This window comes from Phalacrocorax aristotelis, chromosome 7 (genome assembly GCF_949628215.1).
Source record: "Phalacrocorax aristotelis chromosome 7, bGulAri2.1, whole genome shotgun sequence".
Lineage (NCBI taxonomy): Eukaryota > Metazoa > Chordata > Aves > Suliformes > Phalacrocoracidae > Phalacrocorax > Phalacrocorax aristotelis.
In genome coordinates, this window is record NC_134282.1 from 23,312,669 (window position 1) to 23,332,081 (window position 19,413).

Consider the following 19,413-nt stretch of genomic DNA (forward strand, 5'->3'; position numbering starts at 1 on the left):
CCATAAACTAAGCCAACCATCTCAACAGAAAAATACTTTGCTTGTTCTAAAGTCTTAACTGAGCTTGAGTTACCACCCTGAAACTCTCAGTCTGAAGCTCTCAGCACCTCACTCTGCCTATCTTATGTGAAGAAATAGACCTCACAAACAAGACCCACAGCTCTTACTTTCTTCAGTGACCAATACACTGAAACACAAGAACACAATCCTTCATTTGCTTCTAAGTTGCTACAACTCGCACCCAGAACTTTGAAAAAGCAACCAGTACAGCTAGAAAGGGTTAAAAATAAAGCCCTGCTTACAGATTTTTAGTAATCTCAGAAACATAGTTGAACACTTTCACTAAATGCTAAAGAGCGAAAGATTTGCTAATATTTCTGTGTTAACTCTGTTTTAAGGATTATGTTTGCAATAATGTGCCCAAATATTTTCTTCTCCCCTTTATCTATTATTACGTTCAGGGAAGATATAAAATTATACTTTTCTTTTGAAAGGTCAGAATAGGAAGACATTTCAAACACTGTAATTAAAAACACAGAAAAGCATATCTGGTTTTCCCCACTCCATTGCCTCTAGTGATTTCTGTGTCTAGTACACATCTCTGTGTTTTTGTAACACCATTAACTTTACTGAACATGGCATTTTACCCCCAAAGTAGGGTAATTAGGAGATGGTTGAGGGCTAATTTTGTTTTACCAAAATCTGTTACCCAGATTAATTTTTCTCTCTGAGCTTCTGCAGCATTTTTTCTCACTTGTGTATGTTTATAAATCCTTTTTTTGTTGTTATTTTCTTTTTTCTTTTGAGCAGATATTTCTGATTGAGGAGTTAGTAGGATTTGCACAAGTCCCAGCTGAAAAATTTGCTGTCTGTAGGACCTTTCCAGCTGGAAGTCATTCTTTGATGCCTTTGGTGAGCTTTCTCCAAGCCATTTCATGCAGAAGCAGCCAGGAAAATTTAAAAACTGTGTGTGGTGTTTTTTACTACCCTGTCCCATTTTGATGAAAACCGTAGGACTGTAACTTCTTGCCTGGGGAGAGTGAGGCAAGAGACAGGAAGACTGTGAGTACTGCTGATCTGGTCAGGTAGCATTGATGAAGCTAGGAGAAAATATTTGGCCATTGCTTTAGTAAGGCTGCCACAGTGATTGTATGTGGTAGAAGGCAGCAAACCATCAAGACTCTAGATTCTGCTACTAGTCTATATAGAGTGAATTTGTTGTAGACAAACTGGGATAACTGCAAATCACAACCTGTAGACCACTAAGGCATTTGTTGGCTGCTGTACTCCGCAGAATAAACTGCATCATGACAGGAAGGCAAATATATATCTGTTGGTCCTAAATCTGTTCCTGCTAACATTTTTGTGTCTGATATGTGTAATAGTGTATCACTTGTCCAACTACAACTTTTAAAAAAAGTTGAAATCTACAAATGCTTGTCTATATGGCATCCATCAATAGAAGTCACATAAGAGCTAAATGCCAGTTTCTGTTACTTACTATACTACCTGCTACTATCTTACCTTGCATTTGCTTGGGACTCAAGCTTCTAGTTTCATGTTTTCACTGTGGTAGAGGACTGATGTTTAAACATTGTCATATTACAAGCAATAACTTGTAAATAAATGAAAAGACCGCTTGTACCAGTTAACTTTTAATTTCCAATTTTCCCTCCTAGTGTATCATGTGTATGGAACTTTGAAAAAATGCTGAAGTTTTGTGTATCTGTGTTAGGAGGTTTTCAGCTTCCTAAACTGGGGAAGAGTTAGCATAGTGTTTCACTACTTGAGATATCTTTTTAGACAGACTATGATTTCTTGAAAGTTTTCTAATGCCAGGAAGGAAGGTCATTGAGGTCATTAGAGAACTTGGAAAGGCGGCCAAGGCTTGGAAATGCGAATGGAATGAAATTATGAATAGAAATTATTTCTATTAATAAAATCATTAGTAAAAATTATTGTCTGTTATATAAAAAGAAATAATTATTTGCAGAGAGAGTTATAGAAACTACACAGATGCACTAGCTCACATTTCTACTGGTTTTTCAGAAGCTTTTCAAAAAATCTCTAAATTAAATGTGATAACATTACGTCTTAGTTATTAGCAGACAATGTTTTCTAATATTGAAAGAAAGGCTGAGAGAGTTGGGGCTGTTCATCCTGGAGAAGAGAAGGCTGCGGGGAGACCTTACTGTGGCCTTCTAGTACTTAAAGGGGGACTATAGGAAGGATGGGGACAATCTTTTTGGAAAGGCCTGTTGTGACAGGACAGGGGGTAATGGTTTTAACCTAAAGGAGGGTAGATTTAGACTGGATTTTAGGAAAAAAATTTTTACAGTGAGGGTGGTGAAACACTGGCACAGGTTTCCCAGAGAGATGTAAATGCCCCATCCCTAGAAACATTCAAGATCAGGTTGGACGGGGCTCTGAGTAACCTGATCTAGTTGCAGATGTCCCTGCTCACTGCAGGGGGATTGGACTAGATGACCTCTAAAGGTCCCTTCCAACCCAAACCATTCTATGATTCTATGATTTATGAGTAGTCACAAAGAGAGGTAAATTATAGGGTGGAAAGTTTTAGGCTCTTTTTCTAGGGCACCCATAAGTCATTTTGTTTCTCTGAATCGCTGCAATTTCATTGTGATTCATTAGGTCTAGACTCAAGACTTCTGAAAAGCCCATCCTGAATTATTGATAGGTGTTACAGCCTTTTAAATGGCTAGAAACAAAATGCATAGTCAAAACCTGCAGTGGCTTGTGTGTCTTTCCAGGTCATTGCATAGTAGACCTATATTTTGTATTAAGAGAGAGTGTCAGGAGTTAATGGTTACTCTGTTTGGGACTAATGTGTGATATATATTTCTTTTTTTTTTGTCTTTAATTTTTTTCACTAATGACACCCAAAAATGTATAAACCCAGATTGCACTGAAGGGTGAGAGGGGAGGAAAGGCAGGCAGGAATTGCTCTTTAAGGAGGGAAGAATAATTAGATTTAAAATATTTTTTTCTATTATGAAAACAGGCCTTGGATTTGGGATAATGGGCCCAGTCTTGCTTGGGTGGTGCAGTCAGCACAGCTACTCCTAAGTAATATTTCAGACCCTCAGGAAGATTTTTATTGAAGTAAAAAATGAACATATTTAGTCACATGTTATGTTAAAGGGAATAACCTTTCAGGAATGCAGGAAGTATTATTTAAATACATCTTCTTGGCTCTCCTTAGGTGAAGAGGAAGTTGAACTTTATACCAAAGTCAATTTTATGTGAATTAGAGTATGAAGGATTTCTGAAGCCCTGGCTACTGTAAAACTCACTCCTCCTGTAGAGTGTTTGCAGTAAAAATGAAATTGTGGACCAGTCGATCTCAAAAACTATAGGGCAATACTGCTTAAAGTTAAAGAATGAGGCATTCAGTGAACAAACATAACCACAATAACTCTCGTAAATTATTACAGCACAGAATCAGAGAAAATCAGGTTGAGAGCGACTTCTAGAGGTCATCTGGTCCAAACCCTACCACCTCCCGGCCTCAAACAGATCCAGCTTCAAAGTTAGATGCAACTTTAAAGTCAGATCAGGGCTTCAACTTGTTAAATTTTGACTGTCTCCATGGATGCAGGTTCCCCAACCACCCTGTTCCAGTGTTTGACCATCCCCATTGTAAATTTCTATCCAATCACAATTTCCCTTGTTGTGACTTTCATCTGTTACTTCTTGTCCTCTGGGTCATGTGTCCAAGAAAATCCTGGCCATTAGGTAGCTGAGACCAGCAATTAGATCCTTCCTCAGTTTTCTGCAGGCTGAGCAAAGTCAGCTCTCAGCTTCTCTTCCATCTGTTTTGTACTCCAGTTCCCTTACAGTCCTGGTGGCCCTCCACTGGATTATCTAGTTTGTCAGTGTCTTGTACTGGGGAACCCAAAATGGGACACATAATTTTGGATACAGCCCTGACCTCCCCTCCCCCATGTCTTATTCCGAAAAAGCTGCTTTCTACTCCTTCAGCCCCCAACCTGTATTGTTGCAGGGGATTATTCTATCCCAGGTATAGGGCTTTACATTCACCATTGCTAAAGTTTTTTCAGCCTGTTTCTCCAGACTGGCGAGGCCCCTCTGAATGGTAGCTCAGCCCTCCAGTGTGTCAGCTGCTCCCTCCATCTCTTTGGTACCATACCTATGTGATATGTCTGCAATGTAAGGCAGACTGACCATGCACAACTGTTTGCAAGGTTCTTGCTAGTCAGCAAAGGCAGATTGTTAACAGATGTTTCAGACAGGATGGAATATAAATGAGGTTTACAGGTTAGATTTTTTTTTTCCTAAGCCAGAAAAAAATGTCTAGCAAATCCCCTAGGCTAATGTGGTGACTGTATTTAGCTTAAATTTTGTAATAATACAGCTATATTCCTTTTGCAAACTCAAAAATTGTACATAAGCACAAGAAGACAAAGTGTAAGTTATTTTATAGGCTATTTAAGGACAACCTTCAAAAGTGGAAACTGTCACTCAGATATATATTTCTCCTCTTAAGTATAAAATGAATTTTGCTATGAGCTTAAATAACTACAGATCAATAAGATGCTAAAAATTAATATCTGTCATCTGTTTATACAAATTTAATTTGCTCTGAATGAGTCAATACATATTTGACTTGGAAAAGGTCATGTTTAGTAAGAGGTCCTTTAGGCTATTACATATGTTTATAGATAATTATGGTGTTTTATGATATTTTACATATACTTGACCTTCATACATGCAGGAATTTTTTTTGTATAACTTAATTGCATAGGCAAAGCTATTTTCAAAGTACATACTGTGTCCACTGTATATACTATATTCAAATTACATTTGTAGAAAAATGTTTACCAGTTCTTTGCATTGAGGGGGAGTACGGGGTCTTTTATGTTATTTATCTGTAACAAGAAACTCTGCCTTTGTCATTAATTGCTCATGTATTGTGTAATTTTAGTCTTGCAGAAGAATGTCAAACTCCTCCTGTTTGAATTTGTTAGCAAAAATAATAATTTCTAATCTACATTTTCTAGAATTGCTGAGAAAGCCTTCTACCAGGAGCGTTATAGATGGGGTTAATCTTGTGTTAAGCAGCCAGAATAGGAGATGCTTCATAATGTCCCTTCCAGTTCTGCATATCTAAATTGTATGATGTTCAGCCTTCCCAGTATTGCTGCTGAGGTACACCAAGCCTGGATAATGAATTTGAGTAGATTGCTAAGGCTGTAGTTATTGGTTCCACTGTCTGGATGTGAGGTGCAGGAAACAGGGACTTCTGCTTGAAATCATAGAATCATAAAATCATAGAATCATTAAGGCTGGAAAAGACCCTAAGATCATCAAGTCCAACCATCATCCTAACACCACCATGCCTCCTAACCCTTGTCCCGAGGTGCCATGTCAATATATTTTTTTAACTCCTCCAGGGATGGTGACTCACCACCTCTCTGGGCAGCCTGTTCCAATGCCTGACCATATCCAATCTAAACCTCTCCTGACACAACTTGGGGCCATTTCCTCTCGTTCTATTGGTAGTAACCTGGGAGAAGAGACCAACACCAACCTCACTACAACCTCCTTTCAGGTAGTTGTAGAGAGTGATAAGGTCTCCCCTCAGCCTCCTCTTCTCCAGGCTAAGCAAACCCAGTTCCCTCAGCTGCTCCTCATAAGACTTGTGCTCCAGACCCTTCACCAGCTTCCTTGTTCTTCTCTGGACATGCTCCAGAGCCTTAATGGCCTTCTTGTAGTGAGGGGCACAAAACTGAACACAGTATTCAAGGTGCAACCTTACCAGTGCCAGAGTACAGGGGCACGATCACTTCCCTGCTCCTGCTGGCCACACTATTCCTGATACAAGCCAGGATACTGTTGGCCTTCTTGGCTACCTGGGCACACTGCTGGCTCATGTTCAGATGGCCGTCAACCAGCATCCCCAGGGTCTTTTCTGCTGGGTAGATTTCCAGCTGCTTTTCCCCTAGCTGGTAGTGTTGCCTGGGGTTGTTGTCACTGAAATGCAGGACCCAGCACTTGGCCTTGTTAAATCTCATACAGTTGACCTCAGCCCATCGATCCAGCCTGTTCAGATCCCTATGTAGAGCCTTCCTACCCTTCAGCAGATCAATAATCCTGCCCAACTTGGTGTCATCTGCAAACTTACTGAGGGCACACTCAATCTCCTCATCTAGATCATTGATAAAGATATTAAACAATACTGGCCCTAAAATTGCACGCTGGGGAACACTGCTTGTGACTGGCTGCCAACTGGATTTAACTCCGTTCACCACAACTCTCTGGGGTCGGCCATCCATCCAGGTTTTTACTCAGCAAAGAGTACACATGTCTAAGCCATAAGCCACTAGGATCTCTAGGAGGATGCTGTGGGAGACAGCGTCGAAGGCTTTGCTAAAGTCCAGGTAGACAACATCCACAGCCTTTCCCTCATCCACTAGGTGGATCACCAGTCATAGAAGATGAGATTGATCAGGCAGGACCTGCCTTTCATGAACCCCTGCTGGCTGGGCCTGATCCCCTGGTTGTCCTGCACTTGCCTGGTGAGCTCACTCAGGGTGTATCCCTCCATAACCTTCCCCGGTACTGAGGTCAGACTGACTGGCCTGTAGTTCCCTGGATCCTCCTTCTGGCCCTTCTTGTAGATGGGTGTCACACCGGCAAGGCTCCAGTCATCTGGGACCTCCCCTGTTAACCAGGACTGCTGATAAATGATGGAGAGTGTCTTGGCAAGCTCCTCTGCCAGCTCCCTCAGCACTCTTGGGTGGATCCCATCTGGCCCCATAGACTTGTGAGTGTCCAGGTAGTGCAGCAGGTTGTAAACGGCTTCCTCCTGGAATATGCGGGGTTTATTGCACCCCCATCCCTGACTTCCAGCTCAGGGGCTGAATACCCTGGGGGGATTCTGAGAGTAAATCTGTAAACCTGTAATTCTACTCTGCGACCATGATAAAACAGGATTAGGCTTATTGTACTTGTGTGTAGGATACAGGCAACATTTTCCCTGAGAGGTTTTCCAAAACTCCAGCCAACCATAGGATCCTATGCAACTAAAATTAGGAGTGCAAAATCTAATGTTGCTTTCAGCACTTGTTCTGTTCAGCACAACCCAGCAAAGATTGGAGACAGTGATTTAGGTGTTCAGGTTAGGCTATTGCCTTTCACTGAGACTTCTGAAGTGGGAGTTGCACCCCTCTGAAAATTCAAAAGAGCTGAATTGTGTATTAGGCAGCTGATGTTGGGTACTTAACTGAGCATGGCTAATGAAATATATATGTTAAGTTTTTATTGTATTGTGATTTGTAAATCATACCTTATGTAATCAGTGTAACATCTCGTTGAAGAACTAGACTAAGTCTGAGTAGGTAACAAGACAGAATGGAAGGCAAAAAGGAGTCAGGTGTATTCCTATATGTGATGAGATCACATGTATCACATGTGCAAATGCAATTCACAGGCTGATGACTTAAATTTGTGGTTTTCCCTTTGTACTATTTCACAGTGTATGTGTGTAATATAGGGTATAATCATCTTTCTATTTAATCTTCTATCATCTTTTATCAGACAAAAATGAAATGTGAAAATGGATGGCTACTAAGTGTAAATACCAACAGCTCTTCAAAAGGTTCCCTTTCCCTTGCCTCCCTTTCCATATTCTCAGCAGAAGGACAAAAACCTTATGTAGATGCTTTAAAACTTTACTGAGTCTTTTGACACATGCCATGTTCCTCCCTAGGAATTAGCAAAAGAGCAGACAGATATAGACCAGTTATTTAACCTCTGCCACCAGAGGCATTAGTGTTTAAGGGTTATTGTTCAGGAACTGAGAACATCCCAATAATTCATGAATTAAAGATTACAGAACATTAGCTTTTATGTGAAACTCTAAAATTATATTTATTGGCCAATTCACAGAAAGTGCCATAGTGACCACAAAAATGAATCTGGTTTTATACAAGTACAGATGTACAGGCCAAGTTTTAAAATAACAGATCCATTTCCATTATGCATTTAATCAATCATGTGGAAAACATATGGATATTAACAATCCTGAATTCATAAATGACTGTGCAAAATTATGGATGAAATATACCACTATGTCATGGAAGGGATTTGTACAACTTATTCCCACGATATGGTAAGTTAGGTTTCATGTACTCTACTATGTGTCAAAATTTACTGTACGTTTCTATAAAGACAAGGTTGGGTTTTTTAAAAAAACAGCAGATTTGTTTCTGTTCAAAAATCATTTTCCTTTCATATTCACCTTTTTAATTGCATATACTCATTTAATTAATCCTTCTGCATAAATTGTGTAGATTTACACTTTCCTAAGTGCATTTAGCATCTGCAACAAGACATTTCAAAATGTGGTTTATGGTTGTTTCACATATACATTAAGATATTTTACATAATGAGCATCTCTGCTGGACAGAAGAGTCTGTTTTTTTGAGACACACTTAAGGGGTCACAACCATGCAGGATATGTTTATTTGAATCCCATCTGGTATATTTTTTATTACCAATAGAAGTGGCCACAACTATACAGAGATTGGACTGCTAGGTGACAACCCCAGGCTACAAAATGCATGCTACCAGCTGCAGTTACTGCTCCTCAACAAGAACTAATGCACTAACGTGGAAGAAAATCTGGGAAATGACAAACTGTGTGTGAAAAGTTCTACATTTTTGCAGGCAGATGAAGTATCACTTTTTCTGTCAAGCTATGATGAAATATGAAATAGAATCATCCCAGCCAATTAGAGCTCAGAGCTGTTACATTCAACATGATTATTTCTCAGCTCTTGAAAATCCTACATTCTCAGGAACATATATTTCATAACTATACGGTTAATTCTAACTAGAACCCCTTCCACCAAACTCCAGCAACGTTCATGGTGAATGCCTGATTCCTGCTCTGTTGCCCATCAGAACTTAAGTCATGTTCCAAATACAGTTCCTTGCTCAGGAATTCCTCTTCTTTTTTCTCTCCTTTTGCATTGTAACCTCACCTTGCAAGGCTTAATTGTCTCCCCACCTAGTCTATCAGACTTAAGATACAATTCATGCAATTATTAACTTACTTTTCTTGCAATGACTGGTTTTGGAAAGGTGGGCAGAGAAGTGACAGGAAGCTATAATGACACAGAGTTTTTCAGAAAATTGAAAGGTATTTCCACTAGCTTTTCTCATCCATTGTATTAGCCAATGCCAAGGTAGTAATCTTTGATCATGTGTCCTAAAACCACTGATGGCAATTTGTCATTCCCTACAATATTATTTGTACAATGCTAGTTGACACCTATTAGGGACGGAGATGTGCTGAGGGAAGTGTACAGTACCCTTAAGTCAACACTGGAAGGCTTAGTGTGCCTGCTCTCCCTTTTACAGCAATCCTTTCAGACAGAGCAAATGAGGAAGACAGTTTTATTTCATTCAAGTCTCAGTGATGAAGCAGGCCTTTGAGCACAAGGATTTCAGTTCTGTTTTGGCTTTCAGGTACAAAAGATTGGGGTAGAAGAAGGAAATACATCAATTAAAAGACCCAAGCTGACTTTGTACATCCTTTGTGTTTGCCTGTGTAATGAACCTTATGGGCCAGAGAGCAGAGTTTTGCTTGAGGCATGCTTGAAAACTAACCATGTAGTCACCGTGCCAGTCAGAGATCATAAATGCATCGCAGATTTGCAATGTAATGTTAGGCATGGCAGTACTCAGAAAAGTTGGCACAATTTTATTTCTTTGCAGCATATAACATATGGCTAGAACTCTGGACTACTCATTTTAGAAAGTGGGTGCGTTCTATGAATGAGATTTGAGGGGAAAACAACATATACTAACCTGTCTTAAAGGAGTGCATTGGTAATAGTGGCTGTTTAGTGTAGGGGCACTTAAAAGCATGGCCACATGAATAACATCTCGTTTCAAATTAATGACAACAGTCTAAATTTTAATAAATTACTACTTTGTATTATTGTTTGGTTGGCTCCAATGTTTATTGGTTGGCTTGTTAAATCATACCGACAAATGATGCTGCCAAATTCATATTATATGAGAACTTATCCATAGATAACAGCAAAGATTTTATTTTTAATCAAGTTTCAATATAAATTTATTGTTTAACCTTTGACAACCTACACAGTAACATACACCAACACAAAGCACTTTAACAGAGTGAACTGACCATGACTAATTTAAGGAAATACCAGGGTTTTTAGTCTGTGTATTAATGACATTTCATGAAAAGGTAAGAAATGTGAAACTGAAGGAATGAACTGGGAGGAGGAGGGCTTCACAGCTTCTCTAATAAATGACCAAAGGCAACGAACTTGATAACTATCTAAAAATATTCAAAGGATATAAATCATGGTTAAAGACATTATGTAGGGTGGTACAAAAGGGTATAACTGGGACTAATGAGATAAAAATTACAAAAAGGATTATTTAAATTCATTATCAGGAAAAGCTTTCTAATGGTGAATGCTAATAGACTCTGGAATAGTCTCTCAGGGGAATCAGTAGAGCCCCAGGCTTAGAAACATTTAAGTAGGTTGAAACACCCCCACCCCTAACACTAGAAAATATATTCTAGGGGACAATTCTGCACTGTTAGCATAATACTCTACTGGTACTACTTTTTCTTTCTGCCTACTAATCTTTATTTCTAGGATTTAATGAGTCTAGCAGCAACTTCTAAACACACCGAAATTTAGATGAAACAGTTATTAGGAATCCTAACCGTTGTGTGTATTACTCACAAAGCAATAACCCACTCTGGTATATCTTTCCACCCCTGTTTTGATGACCCTTTGAACCACAATCAAGTATTTTCTCAAGATTCTAGTGGTGCAGTATTTACCACAGAGTATTAAAAAGTGTCTTTTGAGAGGTACTTCCCATTTTTTGGATCCATTTATGGAGGTTCTAACAATAAACTTGTCAGTGGGTGATTCTGAGAACAGAGGTAGCAGCTTCAGCCCTCAGAATTGTCTAAGGATGATAGTTATCCTTGAAATTTTTTTTTAATAATTTTCTGTATTTTCAGAAATAAAGATTTCTAACTATGTAGTCACTTAAGAAATTATGTCATTACAAAAAGTGTACTTAAGGGCCTTTGCAATACGGAGCACAGTCTTTCTTGGGTGTTCCCAGTTCCTCATCCAACCTATGGAGTACGTTGGTTGTAGAAAATCTCTAACACTAATCAACACAGTTGTCTGTTCTGTTTCTTACCTCAAATTAAAATGTGTTGTAACTGTACCATTTAATCAGAGTCACTACAGACAAAACATTTTGGCCCAAACCACCATAGGCCTGCCTTGGCCATAAAGCATTTCCTACTTGATGTAGGCACAGTGTAACAACATTCGTCACGGCCTTGCTCCTTCCCCAGCTCTGCTGGAGGTAGTGTAACTCTAACTAATGAAGCAGCTACAGACAGCAGCAACTATGCTAAATAACTTAAGGTTCTAGTTCATTACCACAACAACCACCTCCATGCTAGGAATGATTAGGTGGTTTGTCTTTTTGTATATGTGTATATATATGTTATGCACACATATGCATGCACACATATACACATGGTCATCTCAGAACCCTTCAACATCCTATATTTGTTTTCCTTCTTGTTGATTCTGATATCTGTCAGTTCTGGACATGAAAGTAGCATGTTTCCATTTTCTTACTGTTTGACACTCAGGCTTTTAATCCGTCTTGTTTCTAGAAGATTAAATTCCAGATTTTTTCATATCAAATGGAAACCTGAACTCTTTCTGTCTGTTATTCATGCATTATTCTCTTCTACCTCCCTGTTCACTCTTCCCTAAATAATAATTCTGTTTCTTAAGAGAACTGACTGCAGTTGATCCATTCCACATTCCAAAGAGCATGCCTAATTAAAACAACCATCCACCTTCCCATCTCTATGTGTGTACATTAAGCAGATTGTAGACAGGAATTTGTTGCCAACTTCAGTACGGGTTTGAAATGTCATTGTAGTCACAGACTTGGTCAAGGTTATCTGATCAAGTCTTTATATATTTAGGGGAGGCAGGAGTAGAAAGAAAAAAAGACATTGTGAATTTAGCAATTTGTTTGTTTTTCCCTTTAGGGTATCCTGAAAACTTCAGCCAAAAATTATTTTATGGGTTAATATCCCTAAAGGAACCTGAAAGAACTTTATATCCATTTAGTTTTAAATGCCTCAAAACCCCAAAATGTATTCAGATTTATATAAAAATAGGTAGGGCAGCAAAAAGGCCTTTCACTCCCATGAAATTTTCTGGGTTTCTGAAGTATGAGCGTAGACTACAATTGTAAAACCTTTGTCTCCCATTTGGAGACAGCTTCTCTTTGCATTTGGCAGGCTTTAGGCAGCTTGCCTAGTGAAAGCTGCAGTCTTTTTATCATACAAGGTTCTTAGCTGGGAAGAAGATTTTTCTGCGTCTTTGTTCTCAGCACATGCACAAATACTGACAATACATGGCCCTGTAGCTTCAACAGCTGTTGAATGCACAATTTCCACACGAGTTAGAGTTGAAAATAGGAATGAGGTCTTTTTCTGAACTCTGTTTTAAATGTTTGTAATGTTTCAAACTATTGTGAGTGTTTCTTCATAGGAAATAACTAATGAAACAAGAGCCCAAGGTTCTCGACTGTAACCATTGTGTCATTCATTTTGCGTGCATATAGTGTGCTCAACAGCGGAGGGCTGTAAGTACAGCTGCAACAGAATTATTGAATCATAACACTACCAAGCTCTTTGACAGTGCTTTTCATCTACAGTACTTTGCAAAGGATGTCAATATTATTCCTATTTACAAGCAGATGAATGGAAACTGTAACTAGTGAACCACTGTTGATACCTACTCAAAAGGCAGCAAAATGCCTGTAGGGAAAAATAGTACCCATTCTGGTAACTGCCTTTTCATCACCAGAAATGAAGGTATAAACACACAAAACCTCCTGGATTCATTTCCTTGTGTTAAGCTTCAATAATGTGGGTTAGAATTGTTTATCATTTTAGAACCCTTTGTTAGACAGAGGTTTATGAAATGAAAGCCCTTTCTCCCCTTTTACTTCTGCTCTGTTCAAGCATTGTGAATTTTTATTTTATGATCGTCTTCTTTAGGGGAAGGAAAAAAAAACATGCCAGGCTTGTATCTTGTTACTCGTACAAAAGTAATGAAGTATAATTACCTTCTGAGATAGTGCTGAAGTAATTTTCCTGATAGATTTAGCAGAAATATTTCTTGAGATTGGATGTGTTAATCAAGTATGTGTTTTACTCTACTGTAGCTTTAGTGGTCATCCTTCAAACCTGTCTTCATTCTCCACACTAATAAAAAAGAATCTGGATTTCAGGAGAGACTAACAAAAAAAAAAACCAAACCAAAAAAACCCAAAACCCCAAGCCCTCCAAACAACAAAACACCCTAGTGCTAAAGCCTGATCACTGGACACACTGTCTTTTGTTGGTTCATCTGAGACTGTCATGTCCTTCACTGGAATTCTGAAACATGCAGCATTAAGGAGCCTGGTACAGTTCAGCTTATAACGCTCCCTACTCTGCTTGTTTTGGGTTTATTTATTTATCTATCTATCTATCTATCTATCTATCTATCTATCTATTTATTTATTTATTTATCTATTTATTTTAAAGCATTTGACCCAAGTGTACAAAGATTGTACAGGATCACTGTTTGCTTGTGGGTGCTGTAGAAGGAATTTATGTTATATTGCAAAGCGCTGCATGGTTTGGACATCAGCATGGGAGTGTTGGGGGCTTTTTGGCAACACCTAGATCTCTGAGGACAAGGCTGTCATTCTTATGGCCGTTTGGAGTGGCACTTCTACACTATGAGGGATGCAGACATTGTAGGCAATGAGGCTGTGGCATGAACAAAGCTTGTCATCTTTCTCAGCTTAGCCTTAGTCTGACGAGGCAGAAACCTAATGTTATTATATGGTTGGTGATATTGGTTGAAACATGAGGAAGCTCATATCTATATAGCACAGCATTAAGCACAATTAATAGTAATATTTTTAGTCCTCTCAAGGGTGTTTTTACTTTTGCTGTCTTTGACAGTCTTATTTTTTTATTTCTAGCTCCTCCTTAGATTTGCCCAACTGGTGTATGAGAACTGCCTTAAGCAGATATTAAGTAAAGGTCAGCAGCTACAGTGATCATCCAGAGGTGCATTAATCCCAAGGCTTATGGTCAAAAGTAAGTGAAACATCAAAAGGAGGCTACTGCACATCCAGATTCCCCTAAATATTTCCACTTTTTTTGTTCAGTAATTTTATCAGGGCAGAACCAGTGTTCATTGGCCATTTGTCTGTGATTTCCAGCTACTCAGCAAGACAACTAGCATCCTAAAAAGCCATAAACTGGCCCATTTTAGGGGCACAGATGTTATATACTTTGATTCCAGCATTTCCAGATAGTCTCACAGCAACTCTACATGTGCTGCCTAAATTCATGCAGCTTCATAGAAAACCCTGGATAAAACAAGAGGTGTATTTCCAATCTAGATAGATAATATTTTTATATATATATAATATATATACACACATGCATACACATATATACAGTATTACTTAAAATTTGTGTGTATATAAGCTATTATATATATGTAATATAATGTACTGGTTTGTGTATGATATTTTTTCAAAATTCTACTCAAATCACTGTTATTTTTTAGTCTAGTAACTGTCAATATTTGTGCAAAATTTTATTTAATTAAATCGGTTTTTTGTTTTTTGTTTTGTTTTTTTTTTTTTAACACCAGGATTTAATCAATAAACAAATATCTAAGTTTATTTAAAACACCTTTTTTTCTAGCTATGACAGCTTTATTTTTCTTCTAAATGAGCTGGTCGCTTGCTGTTAACATATTTGTGCTTTTTTAAGATTAGTGCAGAAATAGTACACATCCAGGAAAGAGCTACGCTCCACGAAGTGAAGCAAATTTGCAAAAGAATTTAGGCTGTTAGTCATGATATCAGACACCAAGATTTTTAGCACTTAGCCCCTTTGCCTACTGTTAGATTCTTGGAAATTGTATATATGGAAATTGTACTTTGCTGTGAGGTTTTATTGCCATTTTCAATAAGCATTCAACAACTGGTGGGGATATACTGGTGTCGCAATATTTAATCTAGTCAACACGTGTGAATTCAGGGAGGAGGGGACTTTTTTAAGCCCTGGAGATGTCCTCACAGTTTAAGTTCCCTCCCTCTCTAAGTAAGTATCCATATGTTTTCACAAACATCCTTAGTTTTGGTATTATAATGAATACTGCAGAATACCAGGAGCAGCTCCATGTGTCCATCCCACCAGACCTTTACCCACTGTCACCTCAGTCTTTTCATTCTCCTCGTCTGCTAAGCAAGGATAGTGGTGGCGATGAATGGGGCGGTGCATGTGCTGGCACCAAAACTTCCAGAAGAGGAAGGCCATGTCCCAACCTGCTGGGACCCCCCACTGGGGGTCAGGAAAAGTGGCCACTGAGACCCAACTTAGGTGCAGGGCTCAAAAGGGGTTGCCAAAGTAAAAGTAAGGGCTGCTACTGAATTGTCCTCTGACCAGTCCGTAACCTGGGGCTACTAATGTCCCACAGCATCATTTTCAGCTTAGGGTCAGGCAGGGCCAGCTCCTGCAATGGAGACAGTGGATTTCATCCCCACTAGAGGAGGTTTGTAACCCTCTCACCATTTCTGAGTCTTATTCTTCTGCCTGGATGAAGTAAGGATCGTGCACATGCTTGCAGCAAGCCCAGCACCACAACACACCAGAAGGGGAAATAAACTCCATCGTCTTATTAGCCCTTGGTAGGGGAGATCATTACCAGGTAAAAAGCAGTTAAGCTACCCCTGCAGGATACTATGCCTGTTTGAATGAACCAAAAACCCCAACATTTTATTTTAATTACTATTGAAGATGTCACAAACCCTATGTGGCTATTTCTAATCTGAACTGGTGTCAACAATGCAGTAAATATTGGGATTAAGCTCAACTGTGTGTTTTTAAGGTTTACTTGCAAAGATAAAAGACCTGTAGAGGGGGTAGAAGTGGGGGGAAAAAGTGAGCTAGTGATCACAAGAAGCAACTTAGGCAGGTATATTTATTCAGATAACATAGTGTATCACCATCGTGAATTTGCATTTGTAGGTTTTGCAGCTTTTCCCAGCCTTCGATTAAAATTTCAAAAAATTTAAAGGCATTCATTGATGTGATGTCATTTTAAGCATCTAGTGGCACAGATTCCTGATGACACGCATTATGGGTACCTCTTCAGACTTTTTTTTTTTTTTTCGGAATTCACTTGTTTATTGCTAGTGTAAAAAGGCCACTTTTATTTGTGTGTCTTCATAGGTCAACCTTGCAACTGGGTGTAAGGATAAACAAAAGCCACACACTGCAGTTGCTGTTTCAGAGAGTGCAGCATAAACATGTCAGAAAGGCAAGGAGGGATTTTTTGGCTTTTGATTGGGGCAGTGGCCAAAGAGAGTATGAGAACCAGTGTGTGGGTGGGCGTATATGTATGCAGGCATATATGGTCTGGTTTGGTTTTAAGCAAGTAGTTTACATCAAAAAATAGTTCATGGAGGGAAGGCAATATTGTTAAAATTATTTCATAGAAGTGATATTTCTATGTTATTCTACTAGGGGCATTTGCTCACGAAGCCATTGCTGTCAACTTCTATAGAAATATTCTATGGTTCTTTTAGTGACAAAGTATCTCATTCTCACTAACAATTTGTGAAAGAGGTTTTTCTGTTTATTTGAATGAAAAATGCTGCATAACACGCTCCAAAGAGTAACCTAAAATAAGTACAGTGATCCGTATTAGTTTGCTGAATATCTTGTTTCAACCCAAATTTTAGTGATAACACACATGCCTGTATCACTTTGCTTAGGTTTAAAAAAAATGTAGGTTTATTTACAGTAGAGAAAATACTTTGTTTGCTTCTTGTGTAATGTACCAGCATAACCTTAAAAGATTTGCTTCCAGTAACAAAAAGATAAAAATCTATCAGATGGAGATAAACACTAATGAAGACATGAACATATAAAAGAATTAAAGGATGTCAATATGGTTGTAAATTGCCAGTTTTTAAGTTGCCCTAATGTTTGCTGTGATAACAACAACAACAATAATAATAATAATAATAATAATAATAATCAGAATAACAGAAACTTTTAGGATAATTTAAGTCCAGTTTTAAATCTGAAATTGACTTTTAAGCATCTACTTTTAATTTGAAAGCTTTTTGTTGTTTTTTTTTTCCTGAGCAGAAAGCTTTGCTGATATGTGCTGATAACGAGCATAAATTAGCATTGAGGGGGGTAGATACCCTCAAGATTGCTCAAGTTACTCCTTGCAATATGAACTACCATTCATGGGTACTCAGGAAGGTCCTGTTGTGGCAAGACTCACTGCTTGTTTCTCTGGGAGAGAGGAGACAAGGAAGCCACTCATATTAAACAGCAAGTTGCAAAAGCAAAAGTCAGTGATGAAATTGTAAAGAAAAGGAATTATTTAGAAAAAAAACTCAGACAAGCCACTAGGCAGCATTCACTTCCATGCCATTTTGGTTTTCTTATGCATTAGAGCAGTTATCCTAGCAAGTGTTGCATCGTTTGGTATGTAGGGCATTTGAAGATGCAAAGATAATTAAGGAAAGGGGACAAAAAACACACCACACAGACTTATCACATATTGTATGTATCTTTGCTTTTTTTTTTTTCTTTTTAAACAGTGTTTAAGAAAAATATGCTGTGTTACCATAACAAACTAAAATACTCTCTCAACCTCTTAAGAGTTTAGTTTTTGTTTTCATTTCTTTTGGTTCCAGGTAGGTTTTATTTGTCCTTGTTCTATTTTATAAAACTTTTTCTCATCATTAATGGCTTCATGAAGAAGAAATAAGGGAGAATTATGAGCACAAAAGACAGCTGACAGTTGTGTATGTTGTCACTTTCTCCTGTGCCACTCATAGGTGGGTAAGGGTACAGAAGAAATAGGGCATAATATTTTATAGAACACAGTCAGACAGGAATTCCAGCTGACATTCATGTAAGCAAAAGGGTACATTTTCCTCATATAAAATCATTGTTTAAATCCCAACCATACATAGCTATGGAATAATGGGGGTCACTCTTTTTCTACTACTTCAGTAAGATACTGCAGCAAGCTAATGATTTTACAAGACAGATGGTTCAAAGCATTGATTTGCTGCAAATTGCTCAATCCATAACTAATGAGCAGCTCTACAGGTTTTCAGTAAATCAATCCCATTAGAATTTTCAGTTTGCATAAGAACATATTACTTAATCTGCAGACACAGGATGATTTTTTTGTAACCTTCAGCAGCCCCTTGTTGCTGGTTTTTTTTTTTAAACTCTCTTAAGTTTCTATGGGTGAGTTGGATAAAATCCCTGTCTTGAGGATTCTTACATCATGCCTGAAAAATACACTGTCTACTTCTACACAGGCACACATGCATCCCCTGTCAAGACCTAGATATTCCCTTGTATAAGACAGTTATCCAAGGAGGCAGGACGAGATGACAAATGGAATTCAGTCTCTGTCACCTGTAGCACTAAAACTCTGCCCCAATTTGAAGATGTATTAGTTTTTACACCTGTAAGAGTGTGAAGTCAAATGGCAACTACTATTTGGACCCACACAAGTAATTCTTCATAACAAGCTGAAATCTCTTCCGTATGAAAAAAATAGCAAAGGCAAAAACCTCTATGGATTGAGTGACAGGACTTTTGTCACATATCTGCTCTATGGAAACAGGAAATGGAGAACTATGCTTGCTAACAGATTAAGTTCTAGATTATTAATGGTGATGCCAGTATATTTGTACTATGTTTTCTCCGGCTTTGTAAGAAAAGGGTCAGTGCTATCATTATCAATTACTACAACAAGACCATTTTAGGCAATATAGTTACAGGGAAGCAGAAGTTAAAATCCTGTCAATTAATTCATAGACTCTGAAAAAACATTGTATTGGTTGTTACAAAAAAGCGATGTGGCTGCAGGCCTGTTAGTATGGGAGTGTTGAATCATCCCACTCCAACTGCTCTCGCCTGGTGGCATTCTGTTTGTCTCCCTTTTGGACAATAACTTCCTCTTCCTCCTCCTCCTCCTCCTCCTCCTCCTCCTCTTCACTTTCATCTGATTCAGTACTGGTTGTATCTTCCTCTTCATCTTCTATATCTTCTTCCTCACTCTCCTCTTCTGTCTGCTGAGGTTTTTCATATTTCTACAGTACATTTAAAGAAATGAAAGAGAAACAGTAGAAGAAAAGTGCCTTCTTCCTAACCAGTGGCGGTGAGAATGTAAGTATTTATTCTACATTTAGAAATGCTAACATTCTGGG

The 19,413-nt window shown here is 38.4% G+C and overlaps 1 protein-coding gene across 5 annotated transcripts in view; it reads right to left on the reverse strand.

Annotated features, from left to right (window-relative positions):
• Positions 1-7,898: 7,898 nt before the first annotated feature.
• Positions 7,899-19,413, reverse strand: part of CLSTN2 (calsyntenin 2) — a 461,620-nt gene continuing 450,105 nt past the window's right edge. For all 5 annotated transcript variants that reach the window (XM_075099250.1, XM_075099252.1, XM_075099254.1 and 2 more), the window contains one exon: positions 7,899-19,296. In XM_075099250.1, coding sequence (XP_074955351.1) covers positions 19,078-19,296 — 219 coding nt within the window. In that variant the 3' untranslated portion in view covers positions 7,899-19,077. The remainder of the gene's footprint in view (positions 19,297-19,413) is intronic.